Source organism: Hemibagrus wyckioides, linkage group LG24 (genome assembly GCF_019097595.1).
Source record: "Hemibagrus wyckioides isolate EC202008001 linkage group LG24, SWU_Hwy_1.0, whole genome shotgun sequence".
Classification (NCBI taxonomy): Eukaryota; Metazoa; Chordata; class Actinopteri; order Siluriformes; family Bagridae; genus Hemibagrus; species Hemibagrus wyckioides.
In genome coordinates, this window is record NC_080733.1 from 17,802,820 (window position 1) to 17,829,667 (window position 26,848).

The following is a 26,848-nucleotide window of genomic DNA, read 5'->3' on the forward strand; positions in this document are numbered from 1 at the left end:
GTAACTAAATCTTTTAGGAACAAAAAATTTCAGCAAATTTGGTAAACCCGTGGAAATACCACTCAGGTTTTGCTCTTAGCTTCTAAAAACAACATTTTTTTTTGTTCTCGCCCACTAACTCTGGTACCATGTTAACACAACACAGAGGAAAAGAGGACACTAAAGCGCCGCTGCATCTCTCTCTCTCTCTCTCTCTCTCTCTCTCTCTCTCTCTCTCTCTCTCTCTCTCTCTCTCTCTCTCTCTCTCGACTGAATCCAGTGTAAGCACACTGAAGTGAACATCAGACTCAGAGCTTGTATTTTATAACTGTGTGTGTTTCTTCTGAAGCTGTTCCTTTGTGGAGCTTCTCCAGGCCTGAGGGGAATTTAATCCCTGTCTTCAGGAACACGTTTATTATTTTCACATCTAAACGTTTTCACGTTTTTCCCTCCATCAGAAGTGAGACTGGTGGAAGAAGAGAGACGACACGAGCGTGTTTGAGGATTTGAGGTTTAGTGATGATTCGTGATGGAGAGATGATGATGATAAAAGTAATGATGATGGCACAAGTGATGGATATGATGATCTAATGGTAAAGGTGATGGAGATGATGATGATGATGATGATGATGCAGTGGTGAAGGTTATGGAGATGATAATGCCATAGCATTATCATCAGATGGTGAAGGTGATGATGATGATACGATGGATCAGTTGAAGTTTGTGTGTAAAAGGAAAAAGCAGAGGTTGTGACGTGACACAGGAAGTTTTTGCACGTAGCAGGATGAGGAAGTGTTTCGTCATCGTCGACATTTTTCGGGGAAACTTTGTAAAATATCTCAGCTTCACATATTTACTCCTTTTCTGAAACGTTTTGATTTGATTTCTTCAACTCCGGGTCATTTGGATGTTCATGAGATGACAAGCTGGGCTTTTCCGCCAATGAAGAACGAGTAGCTTCAACGTTCCATTGAGTGTTTATGCTAACGTTTTATTAGAGGTCATAATTAGTGTTAACCACGCATTCCTGCAGATCAGAAGATGAGAGAACTTTTTTCCATTTTTATGTCAGAGGTCACTTAAATGAAGTGGACAATCCCGTGGTGATTTGGAACACCGCTTATTTAGCTGAACAAGCAGGATCGTTTCATCGCCATAGCAACAGGTCAAATTTCTATGCTTAAACCATAAATATGGCAACTTTGCTTAGCTCCAGATGTTGAAGCTGATGTTGAAGTTGCTGAATGGACATCTCGTAGGTTTTCTCAGTAAAACAATTTTCTATTTGTGACACTTTAATGAATTCTTTATCGAAGGAAATGATCACTTTGTCATCTCGGAAAACATTCCCAGAATCTCAAACCAAGTTAAAAAAAAAAAAAGCAGAAAAAAATGGAGTAAATAAAAAATATATGAATAGAAAGTGCTTCCTTTAGGTCACGAATATAGCATGAATTTTATTTAATGTGATTTAATGTGAATAATTTCATAACAGCCCTAAATATCCTGAATACTAGAGATCTGTTTATAGCAATAAGTCGTAGATATAAGTCAGCTTTTAGAGTTTAGACGTAGTGGATCACTCGGATCCTGGGATAGCCACAGGAACGCCACCGATCCGTCAGCCGGCTCATTTGCGTATTCGTATTAGCGAGGCAGATATCGTAATATATTTATTTAATTAATGGATTAATAGATAAATGTAAGGTGTGGAGATCAGAGTCTTTAATCCAGTTGATCCACTTTAAAGGTGCTAAGAAGTTAAAATAATTCTATTTTTTACGCTAATGCTTTTGTGTGTGGGGGGGGAAGACGCTAGATCTGACACAGAATGCTAACTTCCATTAAGTGTGTGTTGGAGAGGGGGGAGCTTTTAGATACAAACAGAAATGCTTGAATCGAATGTAAACAAGCGCACACACATACACAAGTGTGTTTCCCTCCATTTCTTTTTTGTTTTCGGACTCAATGGTGTGTATCGTACTGAGAATCTTTAACGTGGTCATTAACCGCTAATGTAAGCTAATATGCATCACCTGTAACATGGTGCTGAACTTTATAGACTTTGTAGCTGAATGCCATAGAAATGCCTTTAAAAAAAGAAAAGAGTTAGGGCATGAACAGCTAGCTAACGCTTGATTCGGTTCAAAATGGCCGATTAAAGAAAGATTTGCAATTCAACAAGTCTGAAGTGTGTGTTTATTTGGCAAGGAGATCTTTTATTTGTGTAGAAACTGTTACTGTCTGTCTTTGTGGGTGTGGCCTTAACTGTAGCTACCGTACTCTCACCTGAGCTGCAGGCGATCTCTGCTGTTCCAAACTTTATTTTTAAATATATAAACATGTGATAAGTCGTTGTCGTGTTTGACAAAATGTGTCTGAGGGAGGGGAAGAGGGATGGGAAGCGGGAGGGCTTTATTTGTCTGAGGGAGGGGAAGGGGGAGGGCTTCATGTGTTTGAGGGAGGGGAAGGGGGAGGGCTTTATGTGTCAGAGGGATGGGAAGGGGGAGGGGTTTATGTGTCAGGGATGGGAACGGGGGAGTGCTTCATTTGTTTAAGGGAGGGGAAGGGGGATGGGGAAGGGGGAGGGCTTTATGTGTCAGAGGGATGGGAAGGGGGAGGGCTTTATGTGTTTGAAGGGGGGGTGGGTGGGAGGGCTTTATGTGTTTGAGGGAGGGGTAGAGGGATTGGAAAAGGGGGAGGGCTTTATGTGTCAGAGGGATGGGAAGTGGGAGGTCTTCATTTGTCTGAGGGAGGGGAAGTGGGATGGGAAGAGGGAGGGCTTTATGTGTCTGAGGGAGGGAAAAGGAAACTAGAATTTTCCACGATCAATTATCATTAAATAAAAGTTCGACTCTCAAATAATTACACAAGTAACATTACACCTTTATTACCCTCATTTACATCAGATCAATTATTTACGTCTAAAACACACAAAACCCACAGGACACCACACGGCAATTACAGGAACAACAACAACAACGCAGAGCTACAGCTACAGGTCCGAGTGACAGGAAGTGATGAGCGAGAACTGTGAGAAAATCCAGGACCCACTGCTGTTCTCTCACACTTCTGTTATTTATTATCATTTAATACACAGTTAATAAAAGTGCAGTGTTTTATATCCCACCCTCCATCTCGCAGCTTCACAGCTGACCCGACGTTCCCAAGGTTAGCTATTTCTCTTCAGTTCTGTAGTCAAGCGCGGTTACGTTTAATTAAAAAAGCATAAGACGGCAAGCAGTGGCTTGGCTCCTGAAATCTTTGTGGGTGTAAATAGCAACAACGCAACGGCGACTCTAAATTGCTAACCGTGTAGACAGGATCTTCACCCAATGTGTGCTGGAATAGGCTCCAGGAGCTCCCCGTGACCCTAATTAGGAATAAAGCGGTTATAGACAGTGGATGGATGTTTATATTTTGGGAAAGTTTATTATTCGTCATGGATTTTTTTACGATTTGTAGAAATCAATAAGCAATCACATCAAAATCAATCAAATTCTGAGGATCGTACGATTTTTTAAAAAAATTCCACAGATATTAATCAGGTTCATTCCGAGACGCGTCACGTGAAGTCACCTGACACATTTAAGCCAAAGCCCTGTTATGTTCACGTGCGCGTCAAACGTGAGTAAAGCTATGTACACTATTTGCCAGCTATCTAAACGATAAACTAGCGGTCACTTTTATGATGTTTAGATCAGGATGCTATAATCCTGCAATTTCTCACTAGGAGAAGAAGATTGATTTCCAGTATAATTTGTTTAAGTGCTGTGTCTGTTCAAACGTACCAACATCTCAGAGTGAGAGAGTTCTGGTCCAGGACCCGTGCTCTTCTTGTGCTTCATGTATCAATACATAAATACATGAAGCACAAGAAGAGCACGGGTCCAGGACCAGAACTCTCTCACTCTGAGATGTTGGTATGTTTGAACAGACACAGCACTTAAACAAATTATACTGGAAATCAAACAAAGCACAAAACCACATGTGACTAATATATTTACAGACTAGTCTCATGTCTCGAGGTTCCTGCTGCCCTGCAGCTGAGATCAGAAGGCAGGGTTTCAAGGAGGAATCAGAGGTTGCCGTGGTAACGCCAGCATGGGCAAAGCAGCAGCACCACCAGTCCCACCAGCACTATCATCATCATCAGGACGAAGAGGAAGGACCAGGAGTCCTGGCCAGAGGAGGCAGATGGGACGGGTCGGCTCAGGAGGTACTGCTCCACCGAGTCAGTGAGGGTGTACTTCTTCGGGGAGAAGCCCAGCTCCTTACGCGCCTTCTCGATCCTGAATGTGTGGCTCACGGCGATGTTTCTCACCTGGAGAAACAGAAAACTAAATTCTTAGCATACACTGGAGCACTGAGCCAATAAGGAGCTGAAAAAGTTTTCCAATGCACCATCAGATAAACAAGACTTGGTTTGAGGAAAGGTCATGAATCACGAATCTCAACAAATCATTTAGACTGAAGTATGAAAGTGTTTTACAAAATGTCACAGTTCCTAGACAGAACTATGGATTCAGTGGATACTCAGCTTCGAGAACAGGGATTGGTGGGAATGCTGTCAAATCTCTAGCCAACTTAGCGGGTTACCGTTCATAAATTATGACCAGTCTTGGGCAGCATGGTGGCTTAGTGTTTAGCACTGTTGCCTCACAGCAAGAAGGTCCTGGGTTTGAATCCCGGGTTCTAACAGGCAGCGGCCGTTCTGTGTGGAGTTTGCATGTTCTCCCTGTTACTCTGGGTACTCCGGTTTCCTCCCACAGTCTAAAAACATGTACATTAGGTTGACTGATCATTCTAAATTGCCTGTGAGTGTGTGTGGTTGGCCCTGTGATGGACTGGTGACCTGTCCAGGGTGTACCCCTGCCTTTCACCCAATGTGTGCTGGGATAGGCTCCAGCAGATCCCCGTGACCCTAATTAGGAATAAAGCGGGTATAGATGATGGATGGATGGATGATCAGTCATTAATTTCTGGGGAAGTTCATCTGTGCAGATTACTGAACTCCTGAGTCAATTCCATTTATTTGTATAGCACTTATAACAATGGACTTTGTCTCAAAGCAGCTTCACAGGAGTAAAGAAACATCAAAAAAATGATAAACCTTAACTTTAAGTTACTATTTATCTCGAACATTTATCGCTAACAAGCAAGCCTGGCATTCCCTTCTGAGCCCGGTTCCTGTCAAGGTTTCTTCCTCATATCATCCCAGGGAGTTTTTCCTTGCCACCGTCGCCACAGGGTTGCTCATTAGGGATAAAATAAAATAGTTTAATAATTTAATTTAATAATTTATTCTTATTTCTAGTTATTTAGTTATATATTATTCCCCTCCCCTTTCTCCGTTTCTGTTCTTTTGTAAAGCTGCTTTGAGACAATGTTCATTGTAAAAGGCGCTGTACAAAATGAATTGAATTGAATGATTTTGTGTTCATTTCTACGATTCACAAACTCATTAATAAAGTTTCCCACAAATTAAACAATGAAAAAAACAAGTTTTGAAGCTAACGAATGGATGGATGGATGGATGGATGGATGAATAAATGGATGGATGGATGGATAAATGAATGAATGGATGGATGGATGGATGGATGGATGGATGGATGGATGGATGGATGGATGGATGGATGAATGAATGAATGAATGAATGATGAAGAAAAAGATAACGTCCTTAAATACGGCCAGGTTCGAGATTGCTAGCTAGCGAGATCTAGTTGCAAACTGGGCACAAATGACTCATGTATGACTCCTGGACTGCTGGACATATGCTATGATGTAGTTATCTGTTTATTTTTTTTGACTAGTAGATGTCATGAACATCCAGCATCTTAAAAAAATTACTATTCAACAGTAAAAAGTGTATTAGACTCCTGTCAGATTTATTTCAGCGCTCGAGATGTTTGTATTGTATATATCAAGAAAATATTTTTTTATATACGTATAATTCCTTCTTCGGTCAGTATTTTCTAGCCCGAAATAATTTTTCCTGGCTTGTGTTTGAGTGTTTGAGTTTTAAGGCTGGTGGTTTAGGCGCTACTCCGACTCTGAAAGTCAGGAGCGTAATAATCTAATTCAGAGAACAGGCACCGTGTATTGTTCTGTGTTTGTGTTCTATGCGAGATCTCCAAGGTCTGGATCATCAGGTCAGGTCCGGGCCGCACCAGGTGCTGAGAGCTGGACGTGGATCTGTCCGAGTCCGGATCGAAGTTTCATTCGTCAGCGGGTCAGCCGAACTGCGTTCATGTCGTGGCATTACTTTTCTGTTAAGCGGTCTCGTTCTCGCCTGGCACAGGACGACGCCCCCTGCTCCTCTCTCCTCTTACTGTGGAGGATTGGATATCTGCACGGAAATTCTCCATCCATCCACCAGGCACTGTGCCAATCCCAATCACCTGGCCTTCATACACCGTGGGCCAAAAGACCTTTTATAGCTTTTAAAAATGCAGTTTTAAAAAGTCATTATTCCCTTGAATATCAAACAGGAAATTTAAATATTTTAAACAAAAAAATAATAATAGAAATAGTTTTAGGTCATAAACTTAGACTTTTAGACTGAATGCAGAAGGAAACATCAGTGAAGCTTTTTACTCTGGGAAAGATTCTGCACATAATCTGACATTTGCATCAACTCTTGCTAACGTTTCAGATGGAAAAGAAGCCAAAAGTTCAGACTGCAGGAGGCGACCGCTTCCATTCTGATCCTGAAACCTCTACTGGAATCGACACGTTCTCTTTAAAATGCTTTTCTTTAAGAATGAACAAATAAGAAATACAGGACATCACACACTGCTAAAAATGCTCATAACGCGGGTATCTCTGAGTATCAGATCAACACCGTTGCTAGTCTCATAAAGGTCAGAATGCTGCTTATCAAATTTAAATATCATTTTCTATTCCACTCTTACACAATTTAGCTCTTTTTAAAAAAAATAAACTTCACAGCAGAAGATGTTCTGGAGGCCAATCTGAGCCAAGGTGAGAGAGCAGGATTAAAGCTCTGCCGCATCACTCTTCTTAGACAGAGGTGAAGCAAGCACTAAATCCCACCAGTGTCACTAATATCAGGTATAAAGTGAAAATAGAGCATGAAAGAAAATAAATTAATAATAATTGAAATATTTTGCTGCTTTAGATCATGTGTATTATAAATATTGAAATCAAGAGTGGATTTTTTTCCAGTAAGGAAGTGATTTCTGACTTCTGGTTATTCTGGAGATTAAAATAACACTCACTAGACTATTTATCACTGCTCTTCGGGCTAAAACGCCTCTGTCGCCTTTTACCCCCTCCGAAACCCAGTGAGCCGCCAAGGAGCCCGAGCTCATGATTAATTCACACGGCCGAGCCGATCATCCAAATCGCTCCGAGCTTCAGCGCCTCCTTCTCACGTTTCAGGCTGAGAGCAGCTCGAGTCAGGGAGCAGCGTGAAGCACTCCCGGATCACTCGTTGCCACTTTAAACGATTTATTCCATCATGTTTTGCAAAATAAACCAACTTCATTAGATTGGCAAACAAAGTGAATGAGCAGAGATAGCTAATTTTCACTGAGACTTTGAGCGACAACGAGCGTTGGTGACTAGACGTGGGCGTGTCCACATGAGCTATGCGACAACGTTGAGAAAAGTTGAACTTTTGTGCAAATAAGGAGCTGGATTTTATACACAAACACCAAAATCTCCTTTCCAGAACATTCCCTTTTAGCCACCTTTTAAGAAATGACCTGGATCGCTAGCTGTGCTACATAATGATAATAGTTATCGCCATGGCAACCGGTAGTACTGCAGGAATGCCTACTGACCACAACACAGCAAGGTATATACTGATTGTTACCATGATTCTGAATCTTCAGATCAGTGTTATCACTGTTAAAGCATTGATGTAAAGATAAAACACTCTTTTTCACCACAAAAGAGTGGTGTGGTGAAGCGGAGTCACTCCCATCGCACACCGATCCTCCTAAATTTAAAGATTTTATTGTTAACTTTATTATAGAATTATGTGTTTTGTTTTGTTATGTCTTCACTACAAGAGAAATTTTAAAAAAGGCTGGTGAAGGAAAGAACGTTTATAGCTGCTATAACAAAAAAAAGTTAAATGGACAAAAAGATTTTCTAAATTAAAAGCTGTGATTGTTGGAAAAAAATTTGTGATATAAAATGAAGAAAACACATCAGGACACAAAGCGCCCCTGGGAAGTTGGTTTTTACAAGTTGGAAAGTCGTAATTACGACATCAGGTATGCTGATTCACTCTGGTCAGAGTGAGGTGGAGATGAACCTTCTATTAATGAACTAGAAAAATGAAATAAAGTAAATAAAATACAGCAAGATTTTTTTTTACTTAATAAAATAAAATTAATTAATTAATTTAATTTAATATATACAGCAAGATTTTTCTATTTCTAGAAAATAAAGAAAAGAATAATAAAGAAAATAAAGAAAAATAATGAAAAGAAAATAAAGAAAATAAAATAAAGCAAGATTTTTCTACTTAATAAAATAAAATAAAGAAAAGAAAATAAAGAAAATAAAATAAAGTAAATAAAATACAGCAAGATTTTTCTACTTCTAGAAAATAAAGAAAAGAATAATAAAGAGAATAAAGAAAAATAATGAAAATAAAATAAATAAAATAAAATAAAATAAAGAAAATTAAAAAAGGAAATAAAATACAGCAAGATTTTTATACTTCTAGAAAATAAAGAAAAGAATAATAAAGAAAATAAAGAAAAATAAAGAAAAATAATGAAAATAATGAAAATAAAATAAAATAAAGCAAGATTTTTCTACTTAATAAAATAAAATAAATAAAATAAAATAAAGTAAATAAAATACAGCAAGAATTTTCTACTTCTAGAAAATAAAGAAAAGAATAATAAAGAGAATAAAGAAAAATAATGGAAATAAAATAAATAAAATAAAGCAACATTTTTCTACTTAATAAAATAAAATAAATAAAATAAAATAAAGAAAATTAAAAAAGGAAATAAAATACAGCAAGATTTTTATACTTCTAGAAAATAAAGAAAAGAATAATAAAGAAAATAAAGAAAAATAAAGAAAAATAATGAAAATAATGAAAATAAAATAAAATAAAGCAAGATTTTTCTACTTCTAGAAAATAAAGAAAAGAATAATAAAGAAAATCAAGAAACATAAAGAAAAATAATGAAAATAAAATAAATAAAATAAAACAAAGCAAGATTTTTCTACTTAATAAAATAAAATAAATAAAATAAAATAAAGTAAATAAAATACAGCAAGACTTTTCTACTTCTAGAAAATAAAGAAAAGAATAATAAAGAAAATCAAGAAACATAAAGAAAAATAATGAAAATAAAATAAATAAAATAAAACAAAGCAAGATTTTTCTACTTAATAAAATAAAATAAATAAAATAAAATAAAGTAAATAAAATACAGCAAGACTTTTCTACTTCTAGAAAATAAAGAAAAGAATAATAAAGAAAATAAAGAAAAATAATGAAAATAAAATAAATAAAATAAAATAAAGCAAGATTTTTCTACTTAATAAAATAAAATAAATAAAACAAAATAAAGTAAATAAAATACAGCAAGATTTTTCTACTTCTAGAAAATAAAGAAAAGAAAATGCGCATCAGGTGTGTTTTGCTTTTTTATGTTTTAATCAACTTATCGGACCTTATATCGTAATTATACAGCACATAATATCGCACACTAAACATTCCATTTCAGCAAACATACAGATGTTGTTTTCAATCATCGTTTCCACCATGTTTCCTGACTGACACGCCCCCAACTCAGAAGCTCAAACTCATAAAACATGAGTTTGTAATTATGACTTTGTGATGGAGTTCGTCTGCGTTCCACTTGTAAATTCCCACCTGACTAAAACACCTGACGTCACTGTGTTTAAAACAGGCTGTGTGACACTCTGTGATTGATTTAAGTCATTTCAAATGAAGAAAGAAATTTGATATTAAACAAATATAAAAACAACAGATTTTTTTGCTGTCAAATACAGAAATACAGAAGTATGGTGTTTTTTTTATTCATGTTAAAAAACTCCAAAAATGAAATAAAATAAAATAATTCTTGGTATCAAGGTGTCTTAACCAAGAATATTATTGGCTGTTTCCTGTTTTCATATATAGACTATAAATTTAAGGTTTATTTTATACTCTACATTCCCGAAGCGCAATTTTCTCCCAGGAGCTGATGGAATAATCCAGACTTCCAAGTTAACTAATTAACCAACTTATTAACTAACTAACCAACTAACTAACTAACAAACCAACTAATTAATTAACTAAATAACTACTAACTAACAACAAACAAACTATCTAAATAATAATAATAAATTATTAAATAATATTAAATAATTAACTATCTAACTAACTAACCAACTAAAAACTAACTAACCAACCAACAAAGCATCCAACTAATTAACTAACGTATTAACTAACTAACTAACTAACTAACTAACTAACTAACTAACTAACTAACTTAATAACTAACTAACTTATTAACTAACTAAATAACTACTAACTAACAACAAACAAACTATATAACTACTTAGTTAACTAATTAACCAACTTTTTAACTAACTAACCAACTAAATAACTAACAAACCAACTAATTAATTAACTAAATAACTACTAACTAACAACAAACAAACTATCTAAATAATAATAATAAATTATTAAATAATATTAAATAATTAACTATCTAACTAACTAACCAACTAAAAACTAACTAACCAACCAACAAAGCATCCAACTAATTAACTAACTTATTAACTAACTAACTAACTAACTAACTAACCAACAAAGCATCCAACTAATTAACTAACTTATTAACTAACTAACTAACTAACTAACTAACTAACTAACTAACTAACTAACTAACAACAAACTAACAACAAACTAAACTAAATAACTAATTAAGAACTAACTACTTAACTCACAGCAGGTACATGAACTCTACAAGCAGGTAAAGGTCTGGAAGTAATGATCGTTGAGTCTGATGTGATTTTAGCGACTTTAAGAAAAACAGATACGGAGAAAGGAAGGATGTGGAGAGAGGAAAAGAGAGCTGAGGAATAAAAAGTACAGTGAAGTGAATGATTTTGTGGAAGGGACTGAATCAGAAGTGAGGAAGGAAGTGTGATCTAACATTTTCATTTATTACAAACGACAGAGAAAAGCAGGTGATGGGGAAAAAACGAAAGCGGAGAAATAATAATAATAATATTCTGTACCTCGTTTCTGGTCAGGAGCAGTGGCGTCTCCATCACGGGTCTCACAGCCAGGTGTAACTGCTCCATCAGGAAAGCTGCACACGTGACATCACGTCAAATCCACGCTCTTTATTTCATCATGATGAAGATGACCGCTATAATGATGAAACAGGTCAGAGTTCAGGTCCTACCTGCTGAGTAGACGAGCGACACCGGGAGCCGGATCAGTGGACGAGTGTAGCCCAGTCTCTCGAACTGTCCAGAGAGGAGGAGAAACTCGGGTCAGGGTTAAAAACCTCGAGTCTCTGACTCACAGAGAAGCAGCTTCACAACTTTCTATTAATGCCATCCTTCTACAGTAATAATACCCTAATATCGTTTCTATGGCAAGAGATCATTCACTGGAAGGAGTCTCCAGTGTCAGCTTTGTAACTTTCACACTTCTATGCAGTTTCTCTGTTAGACATCAACATGACTTCAAGAAGAAAAAAAAGGTGAGGAAATGACTGTTTAAAGCCGTTATATTCCAAGAACAAGAAGAAAATGTTAAAGGTAACTGTAAATGGATAAAAGCACCAAATAATCTCCAGGACGTTTGTGTAGTCGGAGGTTTCACACTACTCCTACTCCCCCCAATTCATTTTCTTATTCTCTCTCTCTCTCTCTCATTTCTGCTGAAAGATTGCAGACTCACCAGCGGCGTCATCCAGTCGAAGACGTTAACAGATTCTCCGTCGTTGATGAAGTAGGCCTGTCCATTCTGAAAACAAGAAAGACGTGACTCCGTGACTGCAGTGACTCTCAGACTCTCAGACTCACAGATCGCTAATTACAGCTAGATTATTGATTATCAGCACTGGTAATCGAGGACTAGTTAGTGCCTGACCTAGTAATGATGCACAGGTGTGTTCTTCATCATAGGCACATAATCAGGATGTCATAAAACATAGCAGGTCTCGATCAAGGCTGAAGTTCACACAAAGAAACTGTAAATATCTACTACTGATAATAATAATAATAATAATAATAATAATAATAATAATAATAATAAGCTGTATTACATGTACTTTAACAGGGTTATATATTACAGTGTGTCCAAAAATTCAGGAATCATTTGGAGTTAAAATATAAATATACATGTTTGTTTTATTTATTTAATTTATTTATTTATTTACACTTAAATTCGATGAAAAGAGAGCCTCTTTTGGGCATGATGCCATTTTCTTTATTTAACATGGGACACTATGGAAGGAGTCTCCAGTGTCAACGCTTTTTAAGAGTCAGAGGTAAAAACTGTAATTAAAGAAATAAACAAACAAATAAATAAATGAGCAAGTAAATAAATGAATAAACAAACAAACAAATAAATAAATAAATAAATAGTTGTATTTTTTTGGCTTGTCAAGAGGAACAAAAAGACACTGGTGAATTAAAACAGTGTGAAATTCACTGAGAAGTTTATGTTTATTAATATAGACAGATAAAAAAAAGTATTTATTATTTTTTAATAAATAAAAATAGCACTTGCTGTGGTTTAAGAGGAATAAAACACAACATGATGAGCTGTTAATAAGAGGATATCCAGCTAGTGGGTTATAACTGAGACTGTGACTCTGCTTCATCACATCACTGTGTTGTTGATTATTTCTCTGGAAGAGAGTGACAGGGTGTGTGTGTGTGTGTGTGTGTGTGTGTGTGTGTGTGTGTGTGCAGCATGGAGAAGGGAGAGTGGAATTCTTTCAGGTGTGTCCAGTAAACATTGAAGGAGAGTTTGTGATGCTGCTCAGTGTGAGCAGTGAGGAAGAGGTGAGGTAGAGGTCTCTGTACTTACTGCCACACAGCCTCTCTCAGGACTCAGACCTTCAGCTGCCAGGACATGAGCCATGACCAGATTATCCACATGAACCCAGTTCATCCTCGCCCGGGGGTCACCAAACGTAAAGCTGAACAACCTGCGCTCCACATTCACCTAGAGGAACGGGGGTGGTGGGGTGGTGCAGGGACAGAGAGAGAGAGACAGAGAGAGAAAGAGAGAAAAAGAGAGAGAAAGAGAGAGAAAGAGAGAGAGAGACAGAGAGAGAGGGGTAGGGGGGATGGGGGCAGAGAGAGAGAGAGAGACAGAGAGAGACAGAGAGAGAGAGAGAGAGAGAGAGAGGGGAGAGAGAGGGAGAGGGAGAGGTGAGGGGGCAGAGGGACACACACAGAGAGAGAGAGAGAGAGAGAGAGAGAGAGAGAGAGAGAATGAATGAATGAATGAATGAATGAATGAGAGACGGAGATATAGGGAGAGAGAGAGAGAGAGAGAGAGAGAGAGGGAGAGGTGGGGGGGGCAGATGGGGACACACAGAGAGAGAGAGAGAGAGAGAGAGAGAGAGAGAGAGAGAATGAATGAATGAATGAATGAATGAGAGACGGAGATATAGGGAGAGAGAGAGAGAGAGAGAGAGAGAGAGAGAGAGGGGAGAGAGAGGGAGAGGTGGGGGGGCAGATGGGGACACACAGAGAGAGAGAGGGGAGAGAGAGGGAGAGGTGGGGGGCAGAGGGACACACACACAGAGAGAGAGAGAGAGAGAGAGAGAGAGAGACAGAGAGAGAGAATGAATGAATGAATGAATGAATGAATGAGAGATGGAGATATAGGGAGAGAGAGAGAGAGAGAGAGAGAGAGAGAGAGAGAGGGGAGAGAGAGGGAGAGGTGGGGGGGCAGATGTTGGGACACAGAGAGAGAGAGAGAGAGAGAGAGAGAGAGAGAGAGAGAGAGAGAGAGAATGAATGAATGAATGAATGAATGAATGAATGAATGAGAGACGGAGATATAGGGAGAGAGAGACAGAGAGAGAGAGAGAGAGAGAGAGAGAGAGAGAGAGAGAGAGAATGAATGAATGAATGAATGAATGAATGAGATAAAGGGAGAGAGAGAGAGAGAGAGAGAGAGAGAGAGACAAACAACAAACAATAAATACATAAATAAAGCACACAGTAGAATACTGAACATCTCAGCTTCTCCAGCTGCTTTACACAATGATGTACTGAAACATGTGTGTGTGTGTGTGTGTGTGTGTGTGTGTGTGTGTGTGAGGAAACAGGACTGTCATTGGAGCTTCTCACTGAGTCGATTAATATTGTACAGCTTTGGATACATTAGAGCGAGTGAGGATGATAAACAGCAACACTGAGAGAGAGAGAGAGAGAGAGAGAGACAGAAAGAGAAAGAGAGAGACAGAAAGAGAAAGACAGAGACAGACAGAAAGAGACAGTCAGAGAGAGAGAAGGAGAGAGACAGACAGAGAGACAGAGAAAGAGGGAAAGACAGAGAGAAAGGCAGAGAGAGACAATCAGAGACAGAGAGGGAGAGGGAGACAGAATATTACCATCACACGGTGTAGGTGTCTCCTCTCCTCTGGACCATAGATACCAGAGGGGCGTAACACACACGTCTGCAGCAGACCACCACCTTCATAACACACACACACACACAGACACACACACACACAGACATACACACACAGGTGGGAGTGGATGTGAAAGTTTCAGACACACCAGTGTCAGGTTGACAGACTGCTTGGCCTTATTGTAAAGTTCTAATTTTAAACAGATGTCATCGGGTCCACTGGGTTCGGTTGCAGACGGTACATTAGCATAACACACACACACACACACACACAAGTAAAAGGAGATGGCTTTCCTCAGCATCAGAGAGCAGGATCAGTACCTTGTAATGGTCTTCTGTTAGCACTGAGGACCAGACGCTCTGCGATGGCTTTGGTTCTGGAGTAATGGTCTATGTGCTGAAAACCAAACACACACAGACACACACACACACACAGACACACACACACAAATGAAAATATACAACTATAAAAATCACTTCCTGTACACACTCTGATCCAAAATTACACACTAGTTCTTTACTCTGGTCTACATATAAACTGAATCCTGGGCTCTGATTGCAAACAGTCGTGTAAGCATTTCACTGCATATCATACTGTCTACGATTATGTATGTGACAAATAAAATTTGAATTTGAATTTGATTGGTCAGGAGCTGCTGATTCATCATTGGATGATGTGGTGAAGTTTTCTGTTGTGTTTATGTAACAGTTACGGAAGGAGTCTCCAGTGTCAGAGCTAAAGCTGTAACAGTAACAAAAACTACACTATATTGGCAAAAGTTTTGGGATGTCTCTGGGACACCTTTACATGCACATGAATGTAATATGGAGTTGACCCCGCCCCTTTGCAGCTATAACAGCTTCAACTCTTCTGGGAAGGCTTTCCACAAGGTTTAGGAGTGTGTTTATGGGAATTTCTGACCGTTCCTCTAGAAGCGCATTTATGAGGTCAGACACTGATGTTGGACGAGAAGGTCTGGCTCACAGTCTCCACTCTAATTCATCCCAAAGGTGTTCTATGGGGTTGAGGTCGGGACTCTGTGCAGGACAGTCAAGTTCCTCCACACCAAACTCACTCATCCATGTCTTTATGGACCTTGCTTTGGTCACTGGTGTGCAGTCATGTTGGAACAGGAAGGGGTCATCCCCAAACTGTTCCCACAAAGAGCATGAAATTGTCCAAAATGTCTTGGTATGAAGCTGAAGCATTAAGAGTTCCTTTCACTGGAACTAAGGGGCGGAGCCCAACCCCTGAAAAACAACACCTGAACTCAATGATTTGGAGAGGTGTCCCAAAACTTTTGGCAATATAGTGTATTTTTCATTTTGTGGGTTCTTAGTAGCAAAAAAAAAAAAAGGAAAAATGATGGGTTGGTGAGGAAATGTTTCTAGCTGCTGTAACGTAAATGTGAACAGGAACTAAGTAAAGTGTGAAAAAGAAGAAGAAAAAGAAGAAAAAGAAGATGAACAAGAACAAGATGAATGAGAAGAATGTGAAGGAGAAGAAGAAGAAGAAGAAGAAGAAGAAGGAGAAAAAGAAGAAGAAGGAGAAGAAGAAGAGGAATGAGAAGAAGGTGAAGAAGAACAAAAAGAAGGAGAAGAAGAAGAAGGAGTAAAAGATGAATGAAAAGAAAGATAAGAACAAGAAGAATGAAAAGAAAGTAGAAGAAGAAGAAGAAGAAGAAGAAGAGAAAGAAGAAGAAGAAGAAGAAGAAGAAGAAGAAGAAGAAGAAGAAGAAGGAGAAAAAAAGAAGAAGGAGATGAGGAAGAAAAAGAAGAAGAAAGAGAAGAAAAAGAAGAAGTAGTAGAGGAAGGAGAAGAACAAAAAGAAGGAGGAGAAGAAGAAGTAAAGTAAAGTCTACTAGCTAAGTTTTAGTGGTCCAGCTCTGCATCAGGATCTCCACCTGGATCCAGGATCAGTAGATTGAGATGTTTCAGTCTGAATATAAAGTGAGGTGTTCCTCTGACATTCACGCTGGGGTGAAAGTCACACAGTGAGAGTCGATCCGTCTCACCATGCGGTTATGAGCTGCGATGACATGCGCTAAAGATGTGCGCTTAATGCGACCCAGCCGGGGTTCATTACTTGCTCATTTACATGCGGGTTGATGAGATGGGAGCAGCTTGTGTAGCACACACACACACACACACACACTCACACGCGACAGGTGTCAGGTTCTCTCGGTTCACCTTGCTAACCTTCCCTGCCTATAAACCACTCTCTCTTACCTTATCCAGAGGAACGCAGGGTACAGACTCCTCATCTCCATCCTCAATGGGCTTCCCAGCAAACACCACATTCACTGTGCTGGTGTACACCAGTCTGGAGACGCCACGCTCACAACACACTGCAACACACACACACACAATGAGCTCCACATGCTCTTGATTATCTCAAAACTAATGCAGATTTTACATCACACAGGTTATTAGAGCTACACAAGCCAACTAACTGACTACTGGACCCATTTTACCAGTACACTGATGTTCCAGTCCACCAGCAGAACATTAATGGACTCATTTTCAATCAGTATAAAGAAATGAATGACGTTCAGGCTGTGAGTCTGATCTAAAATGAGTCTGTGTGTTTTAGCCGTGTGTTTTTCCCTCTGTTGAAGAACCTTACACAGGTTGAAGATGAAATTTGAGCTGCTTTTTAGATAAACAAGCCCATGGAGAACATCTCAGAGAGAAGAAATGGGTTTGAGATCAACATTTACTTTGAAGATACAAACATTTCTGTGGACAAAATTTAAATAAAAAAAAAACACTTTTCTATGAATATATTGTTTCTAGCAGGCTAAAAACAGAAATCCTTCTGAAACACTACAAATTCTTAAAACGTCCAGAGTGTCCGCTTACATATGAGCTGCATATTAAACACCACTGTGGAGTGAGACTTGACCAAGACACTCAATCATCAACATGGACACAACAAAAACAGGAAGAAATTTGGTCTCTGGGGAAAGAATTTTTGTAAAAGATTTGTAGCTAGCATGATAATAATTCTAGCCATAGAAATTAGCTGAATGCTGATCGCCAGTGGCTACGATACAAACCGCTTTGCTAAATATAATCAAGGATACAGTGTTTTGAAGTTGAAGTTAATGTCTAATGCTAGCGAAATATGCCATTTTGCGGAAATGTGGTCAGTAGCCTTAGAGCTCCAATAGAAGACAAATCATAGCCTTATAACAGTGTTAGCTAAGGCGGCAAACAGTGGACTTCAAACATGTCTCACTGATGCTTTAGATAAACAACCCTAAGCGCCCACAACTTATTATAATGTATTATATAGACTAATCGAGTAGCTAAGCTAGTGAAAAAAAGCTCACCGTCGATGACGTTGTTGGTGCCGCCAACGTTGACGGACTCCACCTGCTCTTTCCTGAGCTAAAAGAACGAGAAAAAGAAAATAATAACAATTTCCACTGTTCTTGATTAAGCAGTTTTGTTGTATGCTAGCTATGCAGCTAGCACACCGCTATCTACAGGTACAGGGCGTCCCAAAGGTTTCACTTAGGTTATATTATATAGATTTCGTCCCACATAGTCTTTAAGAATGCCTCTTGGACTCATTCTCATGGATCAGGAAGAGGATCAGGAGTCAGGACGATGTTGCAGGGTTGCGATGGACTAACAGGACACACTGCTGCCAAACTGGGAGCTGAAGTTTGGAGAGATGGCTCCAGGTGAAGAAATGGTGAGAAGGTTCCAGAGGAGATAAATTTGCATGTGATAAAAATAGAAAAGTAGCCTTCATTGTCTGCACTGATGAAGATTTTCTAAGCAACAGGTGTAGATGGTGTGTTTTTGTCACGTGGGGTAACTTGCTGTTACATGAATAAGACTGTGTATCTCTTCATCATGGCACCTGTTAGTGGGTGGGATATATTAGACAGCAAGTCAACATTTTGTCCTCAAATTTGATGTGTGAAAAATGGACAAGCGTAAGGATTTGAGCTTTGAGTTTGATGAAGGGCCAAATTGTGATGGCTAGACCACTGGATCAGAGCATCTCCAAAACTGCAGCTCTTGTGGGGTGTTCCCGGTCTGCAGTGGTCAGTATCTATCAAAAGTATCCTTTAAGTCCTGTAAGTTGCGAGGTGGAGCCCATGGAGGCCGAACCTCGCAACTTACAGGACTTAAAGGATCTGCTGCTAACATCTTGGTGCCAGATACCACAGCACACCTTCAGGAATCTAGTGGAGTCCATCATGCCTCGACAGGTCAGGGCTGTTTGGCAGCAAAAGAAAGACCATCACAATATTAGGCAGGTGGTCATAATGTTATGCCTAATCAGTGTACATTACTGCGCAATGAAATTCTTTCTTTGCATATCCCATCCTTTGAGGGCTGTGGTCAGAACACAGGGTTGCAGTGCCACTGAAGCAGGGGAGGTTGAGGGCCTTGCTCAAGGGTCCAACGGTGGCAGCTTGGCGGTGCTGGGGCTTGAATCCTGATTTTCCAATCAACAACCCAGAGCCTAAACCATTTGATCTACCACTGCCCCAAAACCAATGAAATGAATGACTTGGTCAGTAATCAGTCCCTCCAGGAGACTTCACAGGAATCTTCTTTTAAACTCCTAGCAGTGAAGACACAGGTAATGACTTGCTACGAGAGCTGAACTCATGTTCCACACACATGAACAGAAGAAGCTTTGGCTGAACACAGAGCCTTGACTCTGACTCAACCCCACTGAACACCTTGGGGATGACCTGGAACTGGAGTCTCAACAACATAGTTTATTGTGGTTCTTATTGTACTGACCATATTGGTCTCCTCCTACAGTCAGCTTGGTAAGCCACCCATTGCTGACCCTGAGTCACCCAGAGGCCTATGTCAGGGTCATAACACAGGAAACAGAGGGGGGATAAATCAGGAATGAGACGTTCAACATATTATCACATATGGGTGTGATGGTCAGGGGTGCACAAACTTTGCCTACTTTATTACATGCTCCAGAATTGTTGCTCACCTTGTAGATGCTATAGAGACTGAATTTCACTTCACCAAAATAATATCAGGTCAGTGTTGCTACTACGGATGGCAGTGGGGGGGGCAATACTCTGTGCATCATACCAGATGGACTCCAGTGAGTATAACTCTACACCTAGAATAGAAGTAAGGACATTGTTGGTGATGTGGACAGTGTATGATGTGGAGTACAAACCTGCTCTGGTCCTGACATGCCATAGGACGCAGTGTGAAATATACAGTCCACTCCGGCACACACCTTATACAGGGTGTCATAGTCGCGTACATCACCCTACACACACACACACACACACACACACACACAGAGAGAGACAACAGACACACGCACATAACACACAACACACACAGGGAGACAACACACACACAATACAATCATGCCATGTGTGTACTATCCAAAACGTCTTATGCTTGATTTTTTGTTTAATCTTATTTGGAATGTTAACTGGATTATCACCTGGATTATTACCTGGCTTTTCACCTGGGTTATCACACAGATTATCACCTGGATGGATTATCACCTAGGTTATCATTTCGGATATCGCCTGGGTTATCACCTGGATTTTCACCTAGGTGGTTCTCACCTGGATTATAACCTGGATTATAACCTGGATTGTCACTTGGATCATCACTTTGATTATTACCTGGGTTATCAATTGGATTATCACCTAGGATATCACCTGGTTATCATCTGGTTTATCCCCTGGATTATCAGGTGGTTTATCACCTGAATTGTCACCTTAATTGTCACCTGTCTTATCACCTGTATTATCACCTGGATTGTCAACTGATTTATCACCTGGGTTATCACCTGGATTATCACCTGGGTCATCTGATTGTCTGTTTGTCTTTACTACACCTGTATACCATAATGATTTATAATCCCTCTATCCAGAGTCACCTAAAACACACAGGCTCCATTTTGTGTCTCAAGGTTCCTTCGTCATGTCACCACACTTCAGGGATCTTATTCATTAAGGATCTAAACAATTCAAATCTACATCCAGATTTCCGTAAAGCTGCTGTGTGTAAATGTGTCTTGCTCTAAACGCTCATTTTAAACACTACATCTCCGACGAGAACTGCACCGAATGCCTTTTGTGTGTGCGTTGCCTGTTTTCCCTGTGACACCTGAGTGCATCGGCAGGACTGGGGTCATTAAACCGTAGTCCTGAAACCCGAGGCTGCGGTCTTGCCCTGCTCTGCACCTGGCACTGTGCTGCTTCTGTTTCACCCAACTGCCCTGCACTGTTCACATCTCCCCCTCCACCACTCCAGGGCAAACCGACGCTCGATACCCCTTAATCAGCACTGATCATGTGAGCCATAAGGTAAATTCAAATTCAAATTCAAATTTTATTTTAAATGTAGTGAAATGCTTTTTACGACTGTCCTACATTTGAAAAAGAAAAGAGTAAAAATTAAAGTGTGTGGACATGAAAAATAAAGGGATATAGTTAAAAATATAAAGAGAAAAATAGGAAAAATTAAATGTAGAAATTAAAGACAAAAATAATTGTGAAAAACCAATAGTTATCGGATATGCATATGCAAATATGTGTATATATATATATATATATATATATATATATATATATATATACAGTACAGTGTGCATATGTAAGATATATATATATATATATATTACCCATATCACATGCATTAAGGTATTGAGTATTGTCACTTCCTCTAGTAGCAGCATTTTTTGTAAAGACGGGGCCAAATTTGAAGACAGAAATGATAAGAATAAGAAAACAAACCTAGTCTTGTCCTCAGAATTAACAGGAGGGTTGCCTAGCGAGTGATCAGAATGGGTTATACTGCTTCAGGAGATCAGCAAGATAAGCCGAAGCTAAAACCATTCAAAGCTTTAAATGTCATGAGCAAGACTTGATAGGTAATTGATAGGTAGCCATTGTAGCTGGAATAAGACTGGGGCAGTGACCTCTGGCTTTTTTGCTGCTGTGTTCTTAACTAACACTAAAAACATGAGCTAGTTTCTTATTATCATGTACGGTTAGCATATTTTCGCTTCTGCCCTTGTTTCTCAGATGATAATAAAGACCTATGATTACGATGAGACATTAATTACACACATGAACCCAGTGATCATCCAGGATCTAGGTTTACACCAAGGTCCTTATCTGTAGCCTTTGCTGTTGGCTCTGTGGTGAAATTGGCAACCTTGTTAAAGGCAGATTTACTTCCTGACATCATTATTTCTGTTTGGATCAGGATTTATGAGAAAGAACAATCTATTTATCTAAGTTTGTATGACTTTGACTCAGTCTATCCAGTTGTGTGTCATCAGCTTACAAAATGAAAGGCAATATTACGTTTTCTAGTTGCATGTCCAAGGCACTGGATATCAACTCGAGAATAATAGTGGGCCTAAAACTGAATCCTGTGGGACACCTCATTTCCAAAATCTTATCTCTGAAGAATCTCTATTAAACAAGCCCTAACAAGCTCTGTCTTAGTGTCGGTCTTTCAAATAAGATCTAAATCAGATGAAAGCTTGTCTGTTTAAACCAACAATGTTTTTAATCCTGTTTTTCAGATATTAAGGCATTATTGAATACCAACGATTCAAAGCAGAAACATATCTACAAGCCCGATGATTGTAGTAGGTACACAACCTTCTCCAAAAAGTGAGTTCTTGTGAGACGTACCTGCAGGAACACTGCTCCATCAGGAAGCTCCCTTTGTGGCTGGTGCAGGTCCAGCAGGATTACACTGATGCCCTGCCTGGCCAGAGCTTTGCCAAGCCTGAAGCCGAAGAAGCCAGCACCCCCGGTCACCAGTGCCTTCTCACCTCCTCCACTCTTCCGGATTTGCTCTGCGCTCTCCAGCCTGACGGAGGGGCTGCAGTCAGGGCTACTGCACAGAGATTTAACGGCCCCGTTGGCTCTGTTTCGGACTCCTGCGCCACAAGACATCCGGCCGCTGCGCTTGTAGCTCTGGGATTGGCACCCGTTAAGGCCCGGCTCTAGCAGGCACCCGTGGGGCAGTTGCTCCACTTGACACAAGGACCCGTTCTCCTTCATAATGCACAGCCAGGTTCAGATGCCTCCTTCTATACAGCCAGACTAGAGGGAGACCCAGGAACCCAGGGCAAGGAAAAATGAGAGTGTGTGTGAAACAGATCTGCTTCAGAGGGACTGAATGAATGCATAATTCACTTCACTGAGTGGCACTGGTCGAGCTGGACATTCCTTACACACTGGTCAGCGAGATAAGACCAGTGCCTTCACCTGCCTGTATAATAAATGTCTCGGGAATTTAATCTGCATCACCGTATAGCATAGATATAAGACACCATCATGTGATCTCCTCAAATACATCCGATACATGACGCACCGATGCCGCCGTCAATGGGTGAATATATTCACACAGAAACGAATGGATAAATAAAACACCCAGAATCCTCTGGTGAAATTCCAACGACAACCCCAGAGAGACCAGTATGGATAAAAAAAGAAACGGCTGCTAAACCGGTTTTCAGTCAAAATAGTGTAATTAAATAAAAAGTCATAGTATTAACTTCTGCCTGGAGATGCAGCCAGAACTTTACACCTTGCAATGATCTCTTGTCTACTGAATGAATCCATCACAACATACACACAGTGTTTCCCTTTTCAGAAAGTGGTCCATGTAGAGCCATCTGAGGAAGAGGAGGCTAAGAACCCATAAACATTTTAGAAACTGTTTTAGAAAATGAGGCTCCTCAAGTGATCTTTAAGTTTACCTTTTTCTAACAGTCACCAGACAGCTAACAGGTCTATATGGAGTGTAGCCGAGGGTGGGGCAGAACCTTATAATAGTCTCAAAAAATGATTCCCCTGCTAAGATGTGGAAATACTTAATAAAGCTAGAACCCTTAGCCCATTCCGAGAGGTCAACTGATTCTCAAGGAATTATTAGACAATTAATTGGATAATTAAAAGGTAAGAGCATTCTTCTTTCACGAAAAGGGGTTCGGCAAGGAGCTTTTGAAGTGTTACCAAAGACCCTTTATGGAACCCTTTAAGGTGCTAGATTTAACATTTTTGTCCCAGGTTTTTCTGATAACACGTCAACAAAACACGTCAATCTTACCAAAAAGATTTTGATCTCTTTTTTTGATTCTCCCAAGGCAATTTGATGATACCACGGAATCGGCTACGATGTGCTTTATTCTCCAGATTCATTGTACTGAATAACTTTAGAGTTACATCTTAAGAATCTTAAGAGCTTAAGGAGAAAGGTTCCTAAATGGTTCTTCACCTGCTTGTACGGTTCCATGAAAAACCTTTAACATCCGTGGAGTGTTTTCATTGTGGTGGGAAAAGGTTCTTTAGATGATAAAAGTGTTCTTTATGGCACTAAGAAAACAGAGGTTCTTTCAGGAACCATTTACAGAAAATGTTCTTTCAGGAACCAAAAAAATGGTTATTCTATGGCATCACTATGATGATCTCTTCTTGGTTCTTTCTGGCCGCCTAAGATGGCAAGATTGCTACCTAAATAAAATATAGCCATCTTCATGCTTGTAGCACTTTATTTATCCATCTTCCAGCGCTAGAAAATCCTGGATACTGAAGCCTCAATGTGACAGTCGACCATCTGAGATTTTCCACGTGTTTTCTTCACTTTCCTTAGCTCTTCTTTATTTGTTAGAAAGTTATTTTGTTGTTTCTTTTGTCCTCTAAATTCCAAAATAACTCTCATATTACTGTACAGACTGGTGAAAAACTGAAAAAAATAAATAAAATCAATATCCCCCTACCGGCTAGCTTGAGTTTTTTGTCACAGTTTGCGAACAAAATACTGAAAGTGGACACAATAAAAGGAAATTTGTTTTGTTTTGTTTTCCAGAACCAATACTTTTATGTGCTGTCTTAAAACTACTAAAAAATTGACATTTCTTTTCTTTTTTGCTTCATAGAAGAAATTATGATTGAATAAAATACCGTAAAGTCTAATGTACGGTATGGCAGAAAATAAATAAATACATTTCTTATTTTTTTTCACTAAAGCCTCGTGCACATAATTCACCTCGTTGGTTGGCCTCGTTTATATATTTTTTATTCTACAGGTTCACAACCTAACATTTGCCCTGAAGACATGAATTTTTATAAGTAGTAATGCAAAAGAAAACAAACAAAAAAAACCCCCAAATCATTAGATTTACATTTCGGACATTATGAAAATCTAATATTTCCTGATAATTAGAGCACGTGTGTTCAGTCTTAGCTCGCACTTCTTTAATATTTAAATAATTCTCTGTTTATAAAGTGTTTTATATATTTTTTTAAAAAAAAAGTCTATATTGTTGTTTTACACTGTAATTGTGACGCGCTCACTGCAACAAAACGCGCTCGAGACGCATCTCGTATCACATAACCAATGAATAAAATACGAATAAAAAAGAGAGAGCTATATCTAATCTAAACTCTGATATCTGCTAAAGCGGCTAAAGCGGATGGTTTGATGAAGTGTAAAGAGAAGAGTTTTACCTTCTTATCGCTCCTCATGCGCGCCGTGGTTTCTCCTCCAGCAGCCTGCACGCGCCGGCTCAGGTTCGCATCCACACACCTGTCACTCACCTGCCTCCTCACCTGAGACTGTACCGTAAAGCTGCAAGAGCAGGAGCACCCTCAAGCAGCTTTAGACAGTGTCAAAAAGGGAGGTGAGTGTGTTGCCGTAAACCTCAGAGATATGGATTGGAGTGCACCTGTAATTTCACCTGATAGTGCTACTGTAAAGTGCCCAGGTGGATAGTACAGTGAAAAAGGTACGCGGACCAGTGTGTAGGTTAGAAAGGAGCAGTGGTGAGAGACTGAACAGACAGACAACAAAGGTATAATTAGTTCAAATGAACTAAAATATTTATAGAGAACAGTGAATAACTCACATGTGTATTCTTCCAAGAAGATAGACTACAATAAACAAAGGAAATGTACCAATAAAAGTCAGTTATTGAAACTTGGGAAATCTTAAATTATTTCAGATAATATAGTACCTAGATTTCAATATGTAATCAAATTAAATCCTGATATGCATTCTAGTACTTCTGATCCCTGATTTATAAATCTGACCTAATCTGACTTTTGACCTATTTATAACTAATTTACTAATCTATTTTTATCTCATTTTAAACACTAGATTCTCTTTAGATGATCTACTTTTCCAGACACTTTTGGTTTTCAGGTTATTTTAAATTTAAACACCTTGTAAATCGACAAAAAAAAAACATACACAGTATAAATCCTATGAAAATCAACAACAGGGCAAAAAAAGTTAAACACTACAGTACAACAATGATGACTAACAATATCACAATTCAGTGTCCATTAATTGTATAGATTGTTAATTAATTGTTATATATAAACAGTTCTGAAGCAATTGTTTGTCAGTTCACGTTGTCCTTTAAGCAAAGTTTCGTTCATCCAGGAGAAAAAATCCAAATCCAATTCAACTCAACAAATCTGCTGAAATCCGTTGTTTTGGTAATTCACCAGGTGGCCCGCCATTACAGGACATGCGGTGGTATCTGTCAGTATTGTCACCGATCCACGGTCAAAACACTGAGAACCTGCTCAATATCGCCAGTGAAACAGAACTGTATCACCTGTATCAATATCAACTTTAAACTAAACTTTTCATCGAGTTATAACTACAGATGTGATTGTTCTTTTGCAAATCCTCAATCAAAACAAACCTGTGCTCCTCTCTCTTCTTCCACTCTCTTCCTTCTACCGCTCACCTTCTTCTTCCGCTCACTTCCTTCTTCCGCTCACCTCCTTCTTCTGCTCACCAGATATCATGTGATTCTTTTCCCTTCTCCTGATTTGTTGATCCTTCAACTCTTAAATAAAAGGAACATTACCCTCTTCTTTTTCAATACCTACGCACTTCTTATTATTTCAACATGGAAAAGAAAAAAGCTTTCGGGTGAAATTCAGGATGCACCTAAAATGCACTATAAGCTTTCCAGGTGAACTTCATTTGACCTTCTCTACACTTTTGAATGCACATGTCCAACTGTTCAGTGTTTCAGTACTTTTTGCATAACTTGCTGTTCTCTAACAAGGTGCTTAACGGCAAAATTCACAACTGGTGTTTGATCCATGAATCGACCAATACATTTTCTGGTTCAATTAGAATTGGTATTTAAACAGTCCTCTTCATCATGCTGTTCACATTTTGACATCATGAGACCAAGACCACACCTAACAACTGATCAACAGTACCTCGCCATTGTGAGGC

General features: G+C 39.1%; 1 protein-coding gene across 2 annotated transcripts; it reads right to left on the minus strand.

Annotated features, from left to right (window-relative positions):
- Positions 1-3,916: 3,916 nt before the first annotated feature.
- Positions 3,917-26,350, minus strand: sdr42e2 (short chain dehydrogenase/reductase family 42E, member 2). Of its 2 annotated transcripts, XM_058377525.1 has the most exons (13): positions 26,301-26,350; positions 25,096-25,518; positions 22,270-22,686; positions 19,776-19,871; positions 17,935-17,992; positions 16,829-16,947; positions 14,921-14,996; positions 14,580-14,662; positions 13,040-13,177; positions 11,903-11,968; positions 11,400-11,463; positions 11,230-11,303; positions 3,917-4,303 (listed from the first exon to the last, which is right to left on the minus strand). In XM_058377525.1, exons 3-13 carry the CDS (start codon positions 22,642-22,644, stop codon positions 4,058-4,060), a joined length of 1,395 nt encoding a protein of 464 aa, XP_058233508.1. In that variant the 5' UTR covers positions 22,645-22,686; positions 25,096-25,518; positions 26,301-26,350; the 3' UTR covers positions 3,917-4,057. The 2 variants fall into 2 exon arrangements, with proteins under 2 accessions (XP_058233508.1, XP_058233507.1); XM_058377524.1 differs by having other exon boundaries at positions 25,096-26,347.
- Between the last annotated feature and the right edge of the window lie 498 nt (positions 26,351-26,848).

Coding starts and splice junctions, on each gene's coding strand:
- sdr42e2 (XM_058377525.1), bottom strand. CDS start 22,644: ATGAAGGAGAACGGGTCCTTGTGTCAAGTGGAGCAACTGCCCCACGGG. Junction 19,872..22,269: donor ATGGAGCAGTGTTCCTGCAG/GTACGTCTCACA, acceptor GTGTGTGTGTAG/GGTGATGTACGCGACTATGA. Junction 14,663..14,920: donor TAACAGAAGACCATTACAAG/GTACTGATCCTG, acceptor TGTGTTATGAAG/GTGGTGGTCTGCTGCAGACG.